The 21,322-nt window shown below is 37.2% G+C and overlaps 1 protein-coding gene across 4 annotated transcripts in view; it reads left to right on the forward strand.

Moving 5' to 3' along the window:
• Positions 1 to 5,036: 5,036 nt before the first annotated feature.
• Positions 5,037 to 21,322, forward strand: part of ZNF131 (zinc finger protein 131) — a 30,857-nt gene continuing 14,571 nt past the window's right edge. The window contains exons 1-4 of one of the 4 annotated variants that reach the window (XM_031964660.1): positions 5,037 to 5,071; positions 6,382 to 6,520; positions 7,571 to 7,672; positions 13,766 to 13,910. In XM_031964660.1, the coding sequence (XP_031820520.1) occupies positions 6,397 to 6,520; positions 7,571 to 7,672; positions 13,766 to 13,910 (371 nt within the window). In that variant the 5' untranslated portion in view covers positions 5,037 to 5,071; positions 6,382 to 6,396. Of the gene's footprint in view, positions 5,072 to 5,899; positions 6,175 to 6,381; positions 6,521 to 7,570; positions 7,673 to 13,765; positions 13,911 to 21,322 lie in introns of those variants that run through there. The other 3 variants (XM_031964643.1, XM_031964654.1, XM_031964665.1) reach the window with 3 other exon arrangements.

Genomic DNA, 21,322 nt, shown 5'->3' on the forward strand with positions numbered 1-21,322 from the left:
AAGGTTACTTGACAGTGACAAAAACTGAAGTCAAGAAGAAAGAAAACTCAGAAAAGAAGGCCCACTCATTTTTCAGCAGCTATATTTGTAAATTTAGATAAAGTAGTTACAGTCAAGTAGTAGGTTAAGAAAGACATCATTTGTCAATAAAAAGTTATTTAAAAAAAAAAATGACATCAAGATAGCAAACCTCAACGACTGGAAAAAGGTTCTTTCCCTCAACAGGAGAGTGTCTTGAGACCAGCCCTGTGAAGTAAAATATCTATGATAAAATACATATGATAATCCCCATCTTACAGGAAAGGAATCAAAGCCCAGAGCCATAACTAGAAAGAAAAAGAACCAGGGCTCAAACTTGCCACAACTGGCTCCAGTTCAAGCTGTCTTTCTAATACTACTAGAAGAGAAAACAGGCCCTCCTCTCAGGGAGCTTCCAGTCTAATTCACAACTAAAGAGAGAAAAAAAAAATGAGAAAATTATAATTACTTTTTCTGTTTCTTTTTTTATTAGTAATTTAAAATTTTTTGAGCTTTTTTCTTTTTATAAAGCTTTTAATTTCAAAAACATAGGTATAGATTTCAAAATTGCAAAATCTTTTGTTCCAAATTTTCCTTCCCTTCCCCACCCTCCCTTAGTAATCCAATGTATGTTAAACAGGTACAATTTTTCTATACATATTTCCACAATTATCATGCTGCACAAGAAAAATCAGATCAAAAAGGGAAAAAAATTGGAAGAAAAAAAGCAAAAAAACAGCAATAAAAAGTTTAAATTAAAAAAAAAGACATCAAATTGCAAGAGATTAAAAAGTGAGTGGGATATGAGAAAAAAGAGGCAACCATCATAAAAGGCTTTTTCTTAAACTTTTTGCTGTGAAATAGGGGAAAAACATAAAGCCTGGAGAAAAGATTTAAAGATAGAAGAGAAGCAAGTATGTTTTTAGATGGCGAGTGAAAGAGCCAGCCGATAAGGACAGATTGAAAATAAGAAAAAAGAAGAAATTAGTTGGGGTGGGGGGGAGACTAGAAAGACTAGGACAAAGAATTAAAGTGAAAGTACTGACTTTAGCAAGAAGGTGGTCCACCAATTCATCAGAGACAGGAGCAAAATAGGAAAGAAAAAGGGATGACAAAGGGTTTAGGAGTATAGAGTGGGATAGAAAAGGGACATCTTATGAATGGTCTTTATTTTCCTTACAAAGTAGAAGTTAAAGGTTTTCTGATAAAGAGGCAGGATGTGAAGGATTGGGTAGAAGATGTAGGTATATGAGGTTGGGGGAAAGAAAAGTTGAAATTGCTTCATAAATGTGACAGAATCAGCCAGAGAGAAGAAAAGGATTAATGTGTAGCAATCAGTATCTAGTTGAAATTAGGTAACATAAATTTGTAGATGATCCAGCTTCATGATTTTATGAATTGTTCAGCAGCACTAGAATAAGAATATAGAAGGTAGATCAGTCAGCTCTTTTATAAAAAGGAGGGAATGGGGAAGGGAGTAGGAAGGGGAGAAAGGAAATCAAAAAATGCTTCTTGAAGAAGATAGGATATGAGTTGAGTTTTTTTAATTTTGAGATTGGTTTTTCTTATCTCATCCAGGGTAGAGGTTCTGTAACCAATTATAAAGCAGATGCGTGAGGAAGCTTTAACGCACTCTTTCTTTTTCTTCCTTTCCTCTTTTTTTCCTTTTTCTTCCTTCCTTTCATCCTCCCTCCCTTTCTTCTCTTTCTTTCTCTCATTAGTTTTTTATTACATTTTGATTTCCAATTTTTTTTCTCTCACCTCCTCATCCCTCCCTAAGATGGCAATCAATCTGATACAGGTCATACATGTACAATCATATTAAACATATTTCCACATTAAACATGTTGTGAAAGAAGAATCAGATCAAAAGAAAAAAATTATGAGAAAGAAAAAAACAAAGAGTAAAAATAATTGCTTCAATCTGCATTTAGACTCCATAGTTCTTTTTCTGGATGTAAATATTATTTTCCACTGAGTCTTTTAGAATTATCTTATATAATTGTATTGCTGAGAAGATTGTCTATCAAAGTTGATCATCCACACAATGTTGCTGTTATAGTGTATAATGTTTTTCTGGTTCTACTCACTTCATTCTACATCAGTTCACAAAAGTCCAGGTTTTCCTGAAATCTGCCTGCTCATCATTTCTTATAGAACAAAACTATTACATTGCATTCAAATACCACAATTTGTTCAGCCCAATTATTGGGCATTACTTCAATTTCTAATTCTTTGCTACCACAGAAATCTGCTATATTTTTGTACATGTGGATTCTTTTCCATTTTTTAAATGATCTTTTTGGGATACAGACTTAGTAGAGGTATTGCTGATACAGTTTTATGTTACTTTGGGCATAGTTCCACACTGTTCTCCAGAATGGCTGGATCAATTTATATCACTACCAATAATGCATTAGTATTCAAATTTTCCTGCATTCTATCCAACATTTACCATTTTCCTTTTCTAACCTACTCCATTTCCGAATTGAGCCAGTTCTCCCTCGTTGGGCAGCCCAATGACTCTCCTGTCTCTGGGGCTCACAGTTGTTCAGTCCTGTCCAACTCTACATGATCCCATTTGGAGTTTTCTTGGCAAAGATAATGAAATGATTAGCCATTTCCTTCTCCAGGTCATTTGATGGATGAGGAAGTGAGGCAAACAGGGTTAAGTAATTTGCCCACATAGTTTGAAGCCAGGTTTGAATTCAGAAAGACAAGTCTTCCTGACTTTGGGCCCAACACTCTATTCACCTTACCATCTAGCTGCCCCACCACATTGATGCTCCACTAATTAGTGTGGGTGCTTGATCAGCTTTAGCCCTACTTCAAGTACAGAAGCCTGGAACTCAAATGATCCACCAACTTCAACACCTAACTTCTAGAAGTAAAGGTTACAGGCTTGAACCACTAGTCTCAGATAAGTCAAGTCCTGAAGAAAGCCAGTGAAGTCAGTAAACTGAGGTGAGGGGGGAGATCATTCCAAGTATGATGGACAACCATTGAAAAAGCTTAGTGTGGGGACAAGAGTATTTTATTCAAAGAACAGGAGTGCCACTGAATTGTAGATCATGTAGAGGGGAGTAAGGTGTAAGAATATTGGAAAGGATTAGGTTGTGAAGACCTTTAAAAATCAAATATGGGATTTCATATTTAATTTTAGAGCTAACAAGCATTGGAGTTTACTAATTAGAGAGAGAGAGAGAGAGAGAGAGAGAGAGAGAGAGAGAGAGAGAGAGAGAATATGTAGGTAATCCAAGGTTGAAGTTTGGCAAGGTATGACTGTATATAGAACATGGGACTCAGGAGTAGATGCTGGTGTATAGCTGAACTGCTTAAGCCTATGAAAGGAGAAAAAGGAAATCTGGGCAAGGGGTTGATGAACTGGGAAAAATGATAGAGAAGGGTGGGAACTGGAGTTCATGGTAAAAATAAATAGCTTATGAGGCAGGAGAGATTTAATCAGAGGAGGTTGTATTCTGAGTGTTGAAATTGCAGAGTTCCAAATCATGAAGGTGGAACAATTATGAGTGATGTAACTAGGTCAAGAGGTATGGGCATTCCTGAGTTTGAAGGGAAACATGGGGGTTTAAGACCCTGAAATGTTGGAAAGCCAGAATGCTCAAGTGGACACTGATATACATATTGATGTCTATAAGGAGAAGATCAGGGGCTGGGGTAGAAGAAAATCATGAATTTTCAGTTACTGAACTATCCCAGGAAGGAAAATAACCTGGAGATTGGCAGATGCTATGACAAGGATTTGGACAAGATAAAAGAGATGGAATGACCTTCAAAAGGAAGAGGTCAAGTAATGGGTGCAAAGAGAGTAGAAGGGAGAATGAGGAATGAGGAGTATCCCTATTCCTCTTGCTGGTTCTATGCTTCTAAAGGTATAAAAGAACCACTCAGTAATAGAATAGCTATGGATGCAGTATTTCTTCCAGGAAAGAATCAGTTTTCTTTAGTACAAGACAAAATGAAGAGAATTACAGTAAAAGGGAAGCAAGAAGTTCAGCCAGCACAATGCCACAGGAAGACAGAGGAAAATCTAGATGGTGGAGAAGTAGATTGTTAAGTGTGAAAGTACAGGGAAACATAGATGGGGAAAGAATTTGCACTTTCGGAGATAATTGATATCCTCAAGGATAAAGGAGAAGTGAAGCCCAGAATTTCTAAGATCAGTTGATGGGGAAGATGACATTCCTTACGGCTGGATTTCTTCCTTATTTTTAAATACAAATTTTTTACATACAATTTATAATCTGATCTTTCCATTCTACTAGAAAAACTCTTGTAAACATGCAAAGTCTGCAAGCACTAATTTACTCTTTGGTATTAAATTTTTCTTTATAATCGAGAGATTCACATACAATAACACAGAACTTTAAATTAACATTAAATACCACAAGCTGGGCACTGCACAGGCTTTTGTGAAACAAATAATTGAAACCCTTTAGAAATGGCACATTTTGACAACATTTTAGCGTTTTACCGGGTTTCCATGTTAGAGGAGAAATGAAAAGACACCCTAGGGAGTTCTCTCCGGGTGGGAGGGTGAGAACGGGAAGAAAAATCTTATTTGTGCTTTCTCCTTCTTAGATCACTTACTATTTTGTCTGACTTTGCAGGTTTCTTCTAACTAGGCATTACTTCTTGAGGATAAAGGTCTATTCTTTTCCTTAGCGCGGCACAGAGTATCTTCTCTATTTGTGGAGTTGAATTGTAAACAACGAAAGGAAGGGCCGCGTGTTTGCTCGTAATCACGGTCTCCGGGAGAGGCCAGAGACAGGCTTCTTAAATGGATTAGGTGGAAGCAGCGCGCTGCCCGCCGAGGGGAGGGGGATCCTGCACAAGCATCTGCTGCGCCGAGCAATCACTGCTCTCGGAGCCCGGGCTGGGAGGAGGGCCCAGGCGGCAGGAGCGTGCTCGCCCTCTCCGCCGCCGCCAGGGACCCGGGGGGGGGGGGGGGGGGGGGGGGGTGCGCTTCTGCCGCTCCTGGCGAGGGTGAGTCGGGAACACGTGGGAGTCATTGGATCGGGGAAGAGAGCAGGTGCGGCGCCGGGGGGAAAGGGCACAAGCAGAACTCGTGGGAGGGGGGAATGCCGGGGGTGGCGGGAAAGGGAAGGGCATATAATTTGGGAGAGGGGATTTGTCGGGTGTGGGGGAAAGGAAGAAAAACCTCGGGAATGATGAGGTGGGCTGTCCGTGGGAAGAGCGAGGGGAGTCTTGGGAGAAGGCGGTAAATAAGTCTTCGGGATTGGGCGAGGGGGAAAGGAAGGAGAGAATCCGGGAGAAGGCGAGGGAAGATGGTACGTTTAGGAGGGCAGGGGGTGAGGGGGAGAGCGACCACTTAGAAGAGGAGGCGTGAGTGTCTGGGATGGCGGGGCCCGAAGGGGCCGCGGCTTACAGGCACGCAGGAGGAGCGGAGGTGGGGGCGCAGAAGCTTCTCCGAGACAGTCCGTCGCTCCCACGTGTCCGCAGAAGCTGGGGGACTGGAAAAACAGGAGAGCTCCCGGGGGACGCGGAACGAAGGCGGGTCCCCCTCGCTTGAGAACGCAGACGGCGGCCTCTGGGGAAAGAGGTTTACTCCGGCCTCCACAGGCACCCTGCGCCGAACACGTGGTTCCCGGATCTCGCCCGCGCTGGAATCCCTAAGGCCGCTTTTCCCGCTCCCTCCCCGCCTCCCTCCCCCTTGGCCCGGCCGGGTCGGAGGGCCGGCGCCAGCTCCTTCCGGGAGGCAGGAGAGAGGGCGTGACTTATTTTTCGTTTCTTTCACCTCTCCCCTCCCCCCGCCTTTCCACTTCCCGTCCCTGCCGGCGCTCCAAGGACGTCGCCGTCCGACGTGCTACGTAGGCACGTTGACGTAAGTGACGTCCAGGCCCGGCCCGCTCCTCCTTCCCAGTGTAAGCGCCGGCCCGGTCGGGGCGGGGGAGGAGGGGGAGGAGACCCAGGAGTCGTTGTGGGCCGCGGGCCGGACCGGGTCTCCGGCGGGCGCGACGGGAGCCCCGGGGTCTGGCGGAGAGGGCTTGGCGGGCCGTTAGCGGCTCGCCTGGGGCCCTCCGCTCCCATCCTGGAATTGCTCTGTGGGGAACCCACGAGCCTCCCGGTCCCCGGCCGCCCCGCCGCCCGCCCGCCCAGGAGGGCTCCAATTAGGTCAGGCTGGGAGTTCTGAGCGGGGTCCCTCCGCTCCCGCTGCTCCTCTCCGGGCCTGCGGCCTCCCACCCCATCTCCCCCGCAACCGCGCCTTCCCGCCCCGTGGGTGGTTTTCTTGCTGGTGGGGGGGGGGGTTGGGGTCTATGGGTGGGGGACCGCCGTCGGGGGCGGGGGGTGGGTGAAGGTTATCGTGCTCCTGTCTTGCAGAACAGCTCGCTGGCCATGGAGGCTGAAGAGACGATGGAATGCATTCAAGAGTTTCCTGAACATCATAAAATGATTCTGGACCGATTGAATGAGCAGCGGGAGCAGGACCAGTTTACTGACATCACTTTGATAGTGGATGGTAGGTGCTGGCCGCTGCTGGGTGTAGTACCGGGCAGTCTCTTCCTTGCCATCTGTTCCCCACGCCCCAACCCCCCCCCCCATAACGTCCTTTTTGATCACTCATCTTTCTATCCCTCTTTTTCTTAGCTCCCCAACCTACTTCCTCCCCACTTTAATTGATGTGAATTAGAACTCTAGGTCACCAGCTCTGTCAGCCTGGTGCTCTGAACTGTTTTCTTGTCACAATTTCTAAATTACCTGCTACTCAGAATTCTTTACTTTCTGCAGCCCTCTGGGAGGTTTGTCAGAGAATGAATTTGAAGATTGCTCATTTTCTTTTTAAATGTACCTCAGTTTTTAAGCTGCTTTAAGAGAAGCGGCTCCTTTTTGGAAAATGGTATTACTTTTAGCTTAGCTGATCTCAACATTCAAATATTGCGCATTTTGGGGCTCCATAGGGCCTTCATCTTTCCTTTGTTGGTCCAATAGAATATAAGGAAGCTTAGCCAGTTTGTGCATTTTGTGGAAAGTAAACATGAAAAAGTAAACTCCTTATGGCAAGTAAAACTTGATTGCCTGTTACATTCAGGACCATTCTTTGTCAAAATATCTCCTGGTTGCCAGAGTTTGTGTGAATGGTGCAAAGGCATAGCATTACCCAACTAAGTAATGCTTCTTTTCAAAACTGGAAACTATACATTTAACTTAAAAGGTTGAGTTTTTCTTTCTGTTCATAAATTTCCATTGAATTTGACATGGTCTTTGCTGCCTGATCAGAAATGCTGGAGGCTACTAAACGGCTATCATGCTTTCTTTTAGAGGTATTTTCATTTTAAATGTCACCAGTTATGTAGCTCAAGAGAGAATGACTATAAATTTCTTAGTTTTGAAGTAAAGACTTAGTTTGTTCTCCATTCCAGGTATAAATGTTTGCCAAGTAAAAAGGATAGTGACCTGACTTGAATTCAAAGATAATAACTAAATGGTCTTTTTTTTTTTTTTTTTTTTTAAATTTCACAGAATTGTTTTTCAAAATAGATGGTATTTTACATATTTTTGTCATTTTTAGGTCACCATTTTAAAGCCCACAAGGCTGTACTGGCTGCTTGTAGTCAGTTCTTCTACAAATTCTTTCAAGACTTTACTCAGGAACCTTTGGTGGAAATAGAAGGTAAATTCTTATTTTCAGTTCAGTATTTGTATTAAATGTGTACTACAAAGTGATGAAGGGAGTATCTGGTAAAAATGATCAGTAAGAAGAAACTGTTGCATTATGTATACTTATGCAAATACTTAAGGAACAATAACTGTTAGGTTGTGTTCTAAACTTTGTTGAAACCAATGAGCATCATTTTTGTAGTAATGAGATGTGAAAATTGTGTAACTGAGATTTCTTACTAGTCAGCATTATGAAATATGATCATGTAATGAGTTTTGTAAAGTATCGTTGGAAATAATTTTCTTTTCACATTTGTGGTGATGCTGCTAGTTGTTACCTTATATGTTGAGTAGCATGCTTCTTTTTACTAGCAGAGAAAACATATGTAATCTTTACTTACTGGAAAAGTGAATTTTAAGAATATGAAAACTAGCTATGTGCTAATCATGAGAAAGCCTGAATTGACTACAGAAAGATCAAGGTGAAAGGGATTAGATAATATCCAGATTCTTTCTTGAAAGAAAAGTGGTGTCTTTGATATTTCTCCTAATCAGTCAGCAAGCATTTATCAAGCATTTGAAGTGTGCCATGCATTGTGCTTAGTGCTGGAGGGAAAGGAGAAAAGGAGGAGTACAAAGACAAAAAAATAGTCACTATTAGTGTCCTTAGAGAGCTAACATTTTATGAAAGGGGATTGTATACATGTACATACATGTATGCATATGTCAAAGTACAAATATTTATAAAGTTATAAATATATAGATATAAAGAATTAACTTCTCGTTAGAAGATAATTTGAGGGGAATCCATAAAGATTTTATAGAGGAATTTGGCCCTTGAGCTCCCTAAGTAATGAAAATGGAGATTCTAGGAGGCCTAGGTCTAGGAAACTCATTCTAGGCATATGTATAAAGGCACAGAAAAACAGGAGATAAACTGTCACGGGTAAAGAACAAACAGCAAGACCAAGTTTGTCTGGACAATGAAGGAGACAATGTATGATAATACTTGAGAGGTAGGTTGGAGGCAGGTTTTGAGGAGTTTTAAATGTCAGAAGAGTTTGTATTTAATCCTAAATTTCAAAGTTTATTGAACAGGAAGTGACATCTTCAGGCATGATTTTAGGAAATATTATTTGGGCAGTGGATTGGAGAAAGAAAAGATTTGAAGCCAGAAGATCTGAATAAGAGGTTATTGAGAATCATTGGCTTAAAAGTGACCAGAACTTGAACTACATTGGTGATTCTGAATGGAGAGATGGGTCAGGGTATAAGAGATGGAGAAAAAGAATCAGCAAGACTTGCTTACCTGTGGAATGAGGAGTAAGGAGTTGAGGGTAATTCTTAACAGAACTGGGATAGTTCTGAAAAAGAATGGCTTTGAGGTAAAAGTTGAGTTTTGTTTTGAACATAGTAGTAACCTTGTGAGATCCATTTTGAATTGTCCAATGAGCAGCCAGTGATGGTAGGACTGGCACTCAGAAGAGAAAGTAGAGTTTTGCCCATGATCTGGAAGTCATCTGGGTGGAGAGAATAATCTAACCCATGGGAACTGTTAAGGTCATTGAAACAATATAAGGAAAAACAAGTGCTTTTGTGCATATCCATAGTTAAGTGGTAGAATTATGTTCAGGAAAATAAAACTAAGGAGTGGTCAGACCAGGTAGGAAGTAAACAAAAATTTAGGGGGGAGAGAATATCTAAAAGGAGAGTCTAAACAGCACTGTAAAATACATAGAATTTGAGAAAGAAGAATATAGTAAATACAGCTTCTAGAAATTGCTTTGGGGGAAGGTTGAAAATATTTTCAAACATAAGATTAAAAATAGAAAATTAGTTGTTTTGATTTGGAGTCTTTTATTCTAAATGTTCCTCATCTTTAAGGGTGGATTATTTAGAATATTAACTCAGTCTTAAATTTTGGAGGCAAAGGGAAAGAAAAAAAGGTTAAAGATTTTTTAATCCTTTTACATTGCTAAATTAAAGATTATGTAAATATAGCCAACTTTTTGACTATCCATGATTAGACAAATATAAACTTGTTGATCTAAATTAAGTTATTAAACTCTTTGGAATCGCAACTCATTTATACTCTTAAAAATTATTGAGTACCGCAAAGAGCTTTGCTTATGTTGGGTATATAAATAATTTCTTATTAGGAAAATAATTTTAATCTTAAAGATCCCCTGAAAGTATTTCAGGGACATAAAGGAATTTGGAGGATCACACTTTGAAAGCAGAAAAAGGTGAGATCTATTTCAACTTTCATGGTCTCAAGGAGATTCCAGTGGAAGATATTTTTTGTGGATATCTGGTAGCCTTAAAGATAATATTAGGTGTTTACATGAAGAGAAAGAAGGGAGGTATAATCTCGTAGTTACAATTTTTAGTGATGGGAAGGGGAAGAAGTTGAGCCAGTTCGCTAGCAAAGCCTGGTCAGCTCTGATTTTTAAGCTTGGGACTTTAAGTGTCAAGTTCTTTGTTTATTCTTTTATTACTTCTGAAACTGGCTTTCCCTAACTCAGGCAGGCTGTGAAAGGGTAGCAGTCACTCATGGGCTCATTTCTATTACTGATTGGCATAGGCTTTGATTTTCTTCCTTTCTGATCTGGGCCATTTTACCTCACCAGTCTGTTACCCTTCCTCCTCTAACCTCATTCCTGAGGACTCACTATATTAGTTCCAGATACCCAGTCAGCTTAGCCACTTATTGCAGGGTAGAATCGAATACTTGTATTCAAGTATTATCAAGTAAAAGTTTGATAGCAAACTCAAGTCTCCCTAGTAGTGAGGATTATAGGCATGATACACTAGCATACCTTGTTTCCTAGGTTTTTAAAAAAAAAGGTAGTGTCCAAGGTCATATAGCTAGTGAGTATTTGAGATAGAATTTTGAATTCAAATATCCTTGACTCCTGGTCTCTGTGCTCTGATTCACTCTGTTGCCCTCCAGAATTCAAATCAGGTCCACCACTCCAAATAAGATATTTTGGGATCAGATCTTTGATTACTCATTGGAATTGACATTGGTAATTGCCAACTTAACTAATATATATTATAGGTTCTCCTGCTTATCTACAATAACAGGACTAAGAAAATGTGCCCAGTGGAATCCTATTGAGCTTAGTTACCAGTTTCTGATGTCTCAGGGCAGCTTTAAATAGAAGATTCTCCCAACTGAGTTGTTTCTTTGAGTAACTTTCACTGTCACCTCCCCTAGGGACTATTGCATTATCTTTCAAATAACTGATTCTTCCTGGAATTCCCAGCCTTTCTCAAATTGCTTTTCTAGTGATAATTCCTCCCTTCTAAATCTAAAAAAAATTAAAGAAATAGGATGTCACTGATTTAATATATTTGAAAGGTCTTCAAGTATGTAAATTATTGATTATAGTTTGAAGAGTGCTTTAAAGTACAAATTAGGTGAGTAAAAATTTCAGTTTGTACCAAGTTTAAAACATAAATATTGTGTACCTTCTTAAATGACTGTTTTATTCCTTTTCCATTCCTAACCTTTGGGGCACTGTCTTTTCTCAGAAGATCTAGGCTGAAACTCAAATTACTGCTGTCTTTGTGGGACAATTAGGTGGCCCAGTAGATAAGAGTATCCAGTCTGAAATTAGGAAGATCTGAGTTCAGATCCAACCATTGACATTTCTAGCTGTGTGACCTTAGCCAAGTCATTTAACCTCCATTTGCCTCAGTGTCCTCATCTGTAAAATGAAGATGATAGTATGTACTTCCCATACTTCCCAGGGCTATTGTGAGGATAAAATGAGATAATTATAAAGTGCTTAGCACAATGCTTAATATTTAGCACTATATAAATGTTATTATCATGATCCATAGAGAAACAGTTCCTTTTAGTTTAGATGGTGAATCCTCAACTTCAGGTCACAGCTGTTATATTATTAGGGTTACTTTTATCTGTGACTTCTCTAGCTGATACTGAGCTTTGTAAAGGCAGTGAACATGTCTTAAATGTTGACTCCTCTCCAAATGAGCACAGTCCTCTCCCATTACAGGTATTTAATAGCTTAATATATATTGTATTTGTAGAATCCTTCAAGTCAATATATATTCCTTGCATTCTATCCAACTAACCATTTCTAATTTCTAATTCTGGCCTCTGTCTTAAGTGTAAATAGTGACCACCCTGACTTCCAGCCTCCAGAAGTACACATTTGAACATATTAACTTTCAATAGAGTTGCATATCTCCTAGTAAGAGTCTGTGGGAATTCTCTTTATATTGGTCCTACTCCCTGATTTTTTTTTTTTTTTTCTTTTCTGAGAATTAGGGCCAGGAAGAGGAAGGAGGAAGGGAAGAATGTATGACTTCTTACTTTTGGAGACTCCCATAGAATTTCATGTCTTTTCTTCCAAAGCTATAGATGAGGAAAATTGGCCTGAATTATGGAATATAGATGCTTATTCTTCCAACTATTCCTATTTAAACTGCTTAACTCATCCACTAAGAAGAAAATACCACACTGCGTCTTTTTTTTTTTTTTTTTTTTTACATTTAGCGCTACCCTAATTGAGTTGATATTGATTTTTTTTAATAATAAATTTTTATTTTCACAATATATTCAAAGATAGTTTTCAACATTCACTCTTGCAGAAACTTTGTGTTCCAACTTTTTCTTCTTTCCTTCCCCCCACCCCCTTCTCTAGACAGCAAGTAATCCAATATAAGTTAATGAGTTGATATTGATGAGAATATTCAGACTTCCAAAGTAGGGAAACATTCCATAATTGAAATAAAATTCATGTTAGCATACAACTCACAATTTATTTTGTCTTGCTCATGGAATTCCCTGTCAGTTTATAGGGAGAGGAGTAATTTTGTTACATTCCATAGCAGAGTCTTTTACAAACATGGCTAAATAGTAGCAAAAGAGTTGTCCTTCCAGCTCAGTGTCTCTGTAAGTAATAAAATAACCAAAAGGCAATAACAAGAGGAAGAAAAGTTCAGACTAGGAGCCGTGATAGTCTCTGAATAACCAAGGTGCCTCTGGCAGGCTCATCTGGGAGCATCTCATAGTATTTATAACTTCAGTCCATTAAATTGGTGATCCCAAATGCAGGTTTCAGATCCTGGGCCAGGTGATCACTGAGGAGTAGAGAGAGAGTAGAAAAGTTATTGCAATGGTCTTCACATTCATATGTGTACCACAGCATCACTATTTTTATCTTTATTTAGCTCCAACAAAATATGCAGCATGACTTGGCATAATAAGCAATTATATACTTTTGTAGGCTAAACAAAATGTCTTGCATTTACTACTCTATGAAGTGTTTGTAGATGCTATTATGGTAATACAAATCCAAAACATTACTGAATTCATAGTAGAATTTTGTTGATTCATTTTCTTGAACATAGATACTAATAGAAAAATTTATCATGTAAAAAGTCCCAGAAATTTTTTGATGATCTCATATCAAAGGTTGGGAAACATTGCTTTATTGGGATTGAATGTCAGTAGCTCCTGTGAGGATTTTCTTGAAGGCCACATCCAGAATATAAAAAGAGTTAAGATAACACAGAAATTCTTTTTCAGAGAATGTTCTGTCTGTTCTGAGAAAGTCTTGAGTTGAAATTCTGTTATTAACCTTAAAAGTTATCACTACTTTATTTCTTCACTGTACGTTATCATCCTACACTTCCTTCCCTTCCTTTGATTTATATCTTCTACAGTATTTATTGTACTACAGAAATGCTTATGATATATTTGTAAAGAAAGGTTTTGTGATAAGTTGAAACAAATTGAAATAAAAATGTGAAAGTTAAAAGAGACTTGAGGAGGTCATCTAGTTCAGCTTGCATGTGCTAACCAATGCCAAATATATAGACAGATATGTATATACATACACACATACATGGTCATTATTCATAAAGTACTTTTTTGTTGTAATCTATCAATCCTTCCCATAAGAGAGAAACTTCTTTAAAAAGCAATTTTGGCATTGTGGCTCTGTGAAAGCACCTTCAAAAGTCAGCTAAAGGTAATAAATTACAATGTTCTAGCACTGGGGTTTGTTTTTCTTAACTATAAAGCTTCTCAAATGGTGTAAAGCACTTGTTAATTCAAGTTTCCTTACAGGTGTAAGTAACATGGCTTTCCGTCATTTAATTGAATTCACATATACAGCAAAATTAATGATACAAGGTGAAGAAGAAGCAAATGATGTATGGAAAGCAGCAGAATTTCTTCAGATGTTAGAAGCCATCAAAGCACTTGAAGTTAGGTAATTATATTTCTTTAGCAAGGTACATTCGTATATTAAAGGATGTCTTTAAATGTATATGGTGTTAAATATTATTCAAACATAGTATGTTTTGTGCTGGAATTGCAGTTTTAAGAGGAATAATATTGGGTGTGCAAGACAATTTTGTATTTTTTCACTTGGAATTATGCATTTTAGAACTGGAGTAATCTTTATTCCATTTCCATCATTTTACATATGTGGGAATTGAGACCCAGATAGGGGAGGTCATTAACTCATGCTCACTCCATTATTGTGTGTCAGAGCCAGAATTTGAACCTAGGCCCTCTGGCTCCAAATCTAATTTTCTTTTCTATAATATCATCCATTTTTCCATTCTCTTTTCCAATTTCTGGTTCCTGCCTAAAGCTCTGTCAGGAAAATGAGTTTAGATTTATCTTGCATGTGTATATAAAGTCATTCAGAAGACCTGAATGGAATTTTTTTGTTCTTCAAGAATTCTTTAGTGTTACTAAACGTATAGTATCCATTTAAAAGGTTCTTTTTCTTTTCCTTTTTTTTTTTTTTTAAATAGCTTTTTATTTACAAGTTATATGGATGGGTAATTTTACAGCATTGACTAATTGCCAAACCTTTTGTTCCAAATTTTCCCCTCCTTTCTCCCACCTTCTCCCCTAGATGGCAGGGTGACCAATACATGTTAAATATGTTAAAGTATAAATTAAATACAAAATAAGTATACGTGTCCAAACCGTTATTTTGTTGTACAAAAAGAATCGGACTCTGAAATAGTGTACAATTAGCCTGTGAAGGAAATCAAAAATGCAGGTGGACAAAAATATAGGGATTGGGAATTCTATGTAATGGTTCTTAGTCATCTCCCAGAGTTCTTTCACTGGGTATTACTGGTTCAGTTCATTACTGCTCCATTGGAACTGATTTGATTCATCTCATTGCTGAGGATGGCCAGGTCCATCAGAATTGATCATCATATAGTATTGTTGTTGAAGTATATAATGATCTGGTCCTGCTCATTTCACTCAGTATCAGTTCATGTAAGTCTCTCCAGGCCTTTCTGAAATTCTCCTGCTGGTCATTTCTTACCGAACAATAATATTCCATAATATTCATATACCACAATTTATTCAGCTATTCTCCAATTGATGGGCATCTACTCAATTTCCAGTTTCTGGCCACTACAAAGAGGGCTGCCACAAACATTCATGCACATACAGGTCCCTTTCCCTTCTTTAAGATCTCTTTGGGATATAAGCCCAGCAGTAGCACTACTGGATCAAAGGGTATGCACAGTTTGATAGCTTTTTGAGCATAGTTCCAAATTGCTCTCCAGAATGGTTGGATATATTCACAATTCCACCAACAATGTATCAGTGTCCCTGTTTTCCCACATCCCCTCCAACATTATGCGTTATCTTTCCCTGTCATTCTAGTCAATCTGACAGGTGTGTAGTGGTATCTCAGAGCTGTCTGAATTTGCATTTCTCTGATTAATAATGATTTGGAGCATCTTTTCATATGGCTAGAAATAGTTTCAATTTCTTCATCTGAGAATTGTCTATTCATATCCTTTGACCATTTATCAATTGGAGAATGACTGGATTTCTTATAAATTAGAGTCAATTCTCTATATATTTTGGAAATGAGGCCGTTAGCAGAACCTTTGACTGTAAAAATGTTTTCCCAGTTTATTACTTCCTTCTAATCTTGTCTGCTTTAGTTTTTGTTTGTACAAAAACTTTTCAGTTTGATATAATCAAAATTTTCTATTTTGTGATCAATAATAATCTCTAGTTCTTATTTGGTCATAAATTCCTTCCTCTTCCACTATCCTGTGTTCCTCTAATTTATTTATAATCTCATTCTTTATGCCTAGGTCATGAACCTATTTTGACCATATCTTGGTGTACGGTGTTAAGTGGGGGTCAATGTCTAGTTTCTGCCATACTAGTTTCCTATTTTCCCAGCAATTTTTGTCAAAACAGTGAGTTCTTATCCCAAAAGCTGGTGTCTTTGGGTTTGTCAAACACTAGAGTAATAAATTTATTGACTGTTTTGTCCTTTGAACCTAACCTATTCCACTGATCAACTAATCTATTTCTTAGCCAATACCAAATGGTTTTGGTAACTGCTGCTTTATAATATAATTTTAGATCTGGTACAGCTAGGCCATAAAAGGTTCATTTTCATAAAGAGAGAGGGGTGTGTGTGTGTGTGTGTGTGTATACACTTACATACAGTACACACATAAGAATGTTGGGTCTGTCTTCCAGAATTCAGAGAAGATTGTTGGTTCTATTTTTCTCTAAATGCACAAAAATTTGAAGATATAAACTTGGATCTCAAAATAGTAACATTTTTAAACCACCCATGGAATTCCGTTTGAGGCAATGCACCTACCTCACTCTCCCCAATTTATTTGTAATTTAGTTAAATGAAAAAGATCTATAAACCATACCATTATTAGATTAGAAACCTGGAAGTGAGGTAATTACTTTGTTTTAAGACCCCTAACCAATCATAAAATTAAATGATGCCATGCCCCACCATAGTTGCCTAAAATGGTTTTTGGGATGGTATTAATGGTGATCTTTGAGGGTAGTTGCTGAAATTAGTTTTGGGAGTTCTGCCAAGATCCCTTTAGGCAAAGGTGAATATCGGTACAGTGGTTGTAGGTAAGTCTGAAGTGGGGGTTATAGGGAGTTTATACGCAAACACATATATATGTGTGTCTGCCCATATACACACAAACACTTGCACTATACACACACACACACACACACACACACATATATATATATATATATTTCCAAGCCTGTTTAGAACACTAAATCACTAATGTGTCAGACTCAAATAGAAATAAGATCCCTGTGGTAGCATGTTGATTTAAAAAACTACAAATTAACATGTATTTTATTTCGTTAAACATTTTTATTTATATTTTAATATGGTTGGGGCTGCTCAAGGCTGCAAGTTGGACATCTTTGTTGTAAATAATATTAAATTCATTTGGGAGCTCATTAGAAGAGAGATTACATAGAAAAATTGATCTCAAATACTATCACAGCAGATGCATAAATTTAAAATCAGAATATTAATTTGCCTTTTGAAATACATGTACTGGATGCCCCAGTGTAGTTTTTTCTTTTTATCTTTTTAAAAATTCTGAACACCCCCACCCCCCAAAAGGGTCATTTTCATATACTGCTAAAATATGACAGATACTCTAAATCTCTGAATACCATTCCATAGCATTGGTTTTTTTTTTTTTTAACCTTTTTATTGATATTGTAAAAATTTCCCAGTTTACCTTCCCCTCATAGAGAGCTATCCCATGCAATATACTTTTTTTTTTTTTTTTAAAGAGGAAGAAGAGGTGAAACTTCTCTTCCTCCACAATTTATTTTCTTTTTTTTTTTCTTTTTTTTTTTAATTTTTTTTTTTTTTATTTAATAGCCTTTTATTTACAGGATATATACATGGGTAACTTTACAGCATTAACAATTGCCAAACCTCTTGTTCCAATTTTTCACCTCTTACCCCCCCCCCACCCCCTCCCCTAAATGGCAGGATGACCAGTAGATGTTAAATATATTAAAATATAACTTAGATACACAATAAGTATACATGACCAAAACATTATTTCCATGCAATATACTTTTAAAGAAAAAGAAGAGGAAACTTCTCCCCTCTCCCCCAGCAAAACTTATCAATTCATTGAAAAAGTCTGAACATGATTTCAGAGGTGGGATGGCATGTTTTCTGATAATTCTTTTAAGACATTCTTATATTCTTTGTATTTTTGTAACATGCACTTTTGATTGTTTTGTGGTTGTTCAATCCATTTACATTGTTTTAGATTGTATAATATTTTTGGCTCTGCTTATTTTAGTTTGTATAAATCTTTCTGTGCTTCTGTCATATTTGTCATTTCTTATAGTAAAGTAATATTACATTTGTGTACCACAATTTTTTTGCTATCATAAAATATACTAAATTATTTCACAGACCTAATGCAATCTTTGTGTCAAAGAATATGGGCATAAAATTTTAGTTACCTTATTTGCATGATGAAAGATTGCTTTCTAGAATATTATGTTACTTTCAATACAGATCCATCAACAATATACTGTTGTCCTTATGTTCCTAGAACCTTTTTGACATTTAATTATTCCCATTTTTGTCATTTTTGCTATTTTGCAGAGTATTAAGTGAAGTTCAGAATGTTTTTAATTTTCATGTCTTAGCAATTTGGAGAATTTTTTTCATATATTTTCTGTTTGCAGTTATCCTTTTAAGATTTACTTGTTCATATTTGATCACTTATAAATTAGAGAAGGTATTTTTAAATTATTTACACATCTTGAATACCACCTTTTACAAGTTAGATACAAAGAGTTTTTTCCCAGTTTCTTTACTTTTCGACTTAACCTTGCTTTTAATAAATATGTAATAAATTTAACACATTACCTTCCTTGAATTTAATCATGTTCAAGTAGATGGATCTCTAATTTTTATTGGCATTATTATTGTTACCCTTAATCTTCTTCAATTAACCCCAAAAAAGTGAACATGTCCATTGTCACATAAAAGTATACTTAAGTAAAATATATCCACAAAGTTGCTGTGTCCTGAAATATGTGCCCTTTTGTCTTCTGTTATCTCTCTTTCAGAAAGGAGTTAGCATATACTTCCTATGTCTCTAAACTCATGATTGGTCACTGCTTTGACCAGAGTTTTTAAGTCTTTCAAAAGTCTTTCTTTATATTGTTGTTTTCCTTGTCCAGTTATTCACCTGGCTTTCCTCACTTCATTTTATGTCATCTCATGTCATCCATTTTGAAGTAGGTTTTTTTTTTTTTTTCTTTTTTTTTTTTTTTTTTTTTTCATTTTTTAATGGTGAGGAAAAATTTTATTGCATTCATATATCACAATTTGTTCAACTATTTCTCAGTCATTTAAGAGGCAAGTAAAAGCATTCCCTTTAAGATTCCATTTCTTCTCTCCCCTTCCTTCAGAATCAGAAAGTTTATTTTGCCTGTGATTATTACCTCCTCAAATTCTTTTCTTTTAATTTCCGCATATCCTTTATTTAACTATTAAGTTTAATGTTTCTTCACTATATGTGTATTCTCATCTTTTGTTGTCCATTTCAGAGAAGCGAGGTTCATTTGTCCACTCCCCCCCCCCCTTCCTTATTTGCATATTGTTAATTATATCCCCCACTGAAGGCCATCTCTCATCTTGATCTATATCTGGCCACTGGACCCAGATAGCTCTGGAGGGAAAAATGAGGCAAGTGACTTTGCACAGCCCTCCCTCACTTAATTCCAATTCATACATGTCATGATATCACCTCCCTGACGTCATAAACTTTCAGAACGAAGGACAAACAAGAACAACATACTTCCCAATTCTTTCTCTTTTCAACACTAGTATATTCCTCATTTTATCTGCCTTTTCTCTTTCCCTTCTTCAAACCCACACAACAGAATCCCCATCCCAGGTTCTGTGTTTTTCTTATTTAACTCCAATACACTTTAAAGACATTAAGGAAGGAATACAATGAGACATTTATTTCTTCCCATTAGAATTTTAGTCATTATCATCAGCTGTTTTAAATTGCTTAAAGAAATTTAACTTTTTAGATTTCTTTGGAGTTTTATGTTTTAATTCAAAGTTGATACTTGGCTCTGGTCTTATGAGATATACTTGAAAACCCTCTGTTCCATTAAAAGGTCCATTTTTTTTTTCCCCTACCTTGGTAGGGTTATATTCCTTTTTGTATTATGTATTCCAGAAGCTAGATCATCTTATATGATTCTGCCTTTAGTTCCTCAATTCTTAAAAAATTTATCTTTGGATGCTTATATTTTTTCTTTGATGGGAATTTCCACTGGATATTAGCAGTGACAATCTTGAAATTTGTCAGGAAGTTTTGAGTGGATTCTTTCTACATTTGATTCTCATTCTAACAGATTTGGATAGTTGTCATTTAGAATTTCTTAAAAGATTGACTATCTAAGCCTTTTATTATCGTTTTCATAGAACACAATGATTGGTAAGCTATTTTTCAGGTCAGTTGTTTTTATATTATCTTTTTCCCCCCCATCTTTTGATTTTGTTCCAATAGTCTTTGCTGTCTTATGAAGTCATTGTTTTTTGTTTGATCATTCTTGTTTTCAGGGAGTCTGATTCTTGAGTTAAGTGTGCCACAACTTTCTCTTCAAAGCTATTTAATTTTCCAATTTTTATAGAACTTTCATTTTTAAAAATTCTTCATTTCTTCTAGGTAGTCATTTATAGAATTGTATACGTAGTACTAATTCTAGGGAGTACTTTTTTCCTTTGACTCTGTATATAATCATCATAGCGTTGGATTTACAAAAAATCTTGATATTGATGTTTTCTTTGATTTGTTCTTCTCTACACCTTTAGTTCCTAAATGGGAATTTTATGCTAGGCTTAGGTTTCTTCTCCCTGTGCACTTTTGGGTAGAGTAATTAGCCTACTTGTTCTTTCACTTAAGTATCTGACTTCTTGTGCTGACCTTCATCTCCTTGGGTTGTGCTGCCCCTATATCTCAGAGGTTCAAAATGCTGTATCTTTAGGGACCTCAGACCCTGGGCCTGGGCTGTTCCACTGTTGGACAGCCTGGACAAGGCTTACTGTTTGCTGGGCTTTCTGACCACCATGGAGCTTTTTCAGGAGAGTTATCTGCTATTGCTGCCTCTGGATATAGATCTTTCCATTCTACGTGTACCTTGCCTCAGGATACTCTGGCATTATGCTTTCCTTGTGAAGTCCTCTTTCCTATTATCCATGGACTTCTGAGTGATGTGTGTGTGTGTGTGTGTGTGTGTGTGTGTGTATTTAGTGCCAGTATAGAAAATGTCATTTATTATATTAAGTTCTTGATTGGGTTTTTTGATCATTATTTGATTCAGTAAGAATTTCAGTGTTTATTGGAGTAGTTAGGGAAGAATTAAGGCAGCCTGCTTTCATACAGGGAGCATCTATCATATATTTTACTACTTAATACAAATGGAAAGTATACTTGTTAACAGAATCTTCTCTGGCTTTCAAATGTGAGTTCACATAAGAGTGTCAGTATAGGTAGTATCCCTTTAGTTGTTTATAAGATCAGCTAATTTTTAACCTAGTAATAGTTGGTTATTCTCCCAAGGTTTACATGTTAAAATGATATCTAAGCCAATTTAGAAGTATATTCAATGGTAAAATAGTTTTGTTTTCAAAAGTAGTGTCTTGGAAAAATCCACCTAGGTAATAAGTAACAGTGAGAATTGAATTTGGGTTTTCTGATCATTTTAGCTTTTGAATGCCTTCTTAAACTTCCTACCTGGAGCTTTATTAATAAAGCATGTTAATTTTGAAAATGATTGCAGTGTGATTTT

The sequence above is a fragment of the Sarcophilus harrisii genome, chromosome 1 (assembly GCF_902635505.1).
Source record: "Sarcophilus harrisii chromosome 1, mSarHar1.11, whole genome shotgun sequence".
In the NCBI taxonomy this organism is placed as follows: domain Eukaryota; kingdom Metazoa; phylum Chordata; class Mammalia; order Dasyuromorphia; family Dasyuridae; genus Sarcophilus; species Sarcophilus harrisii.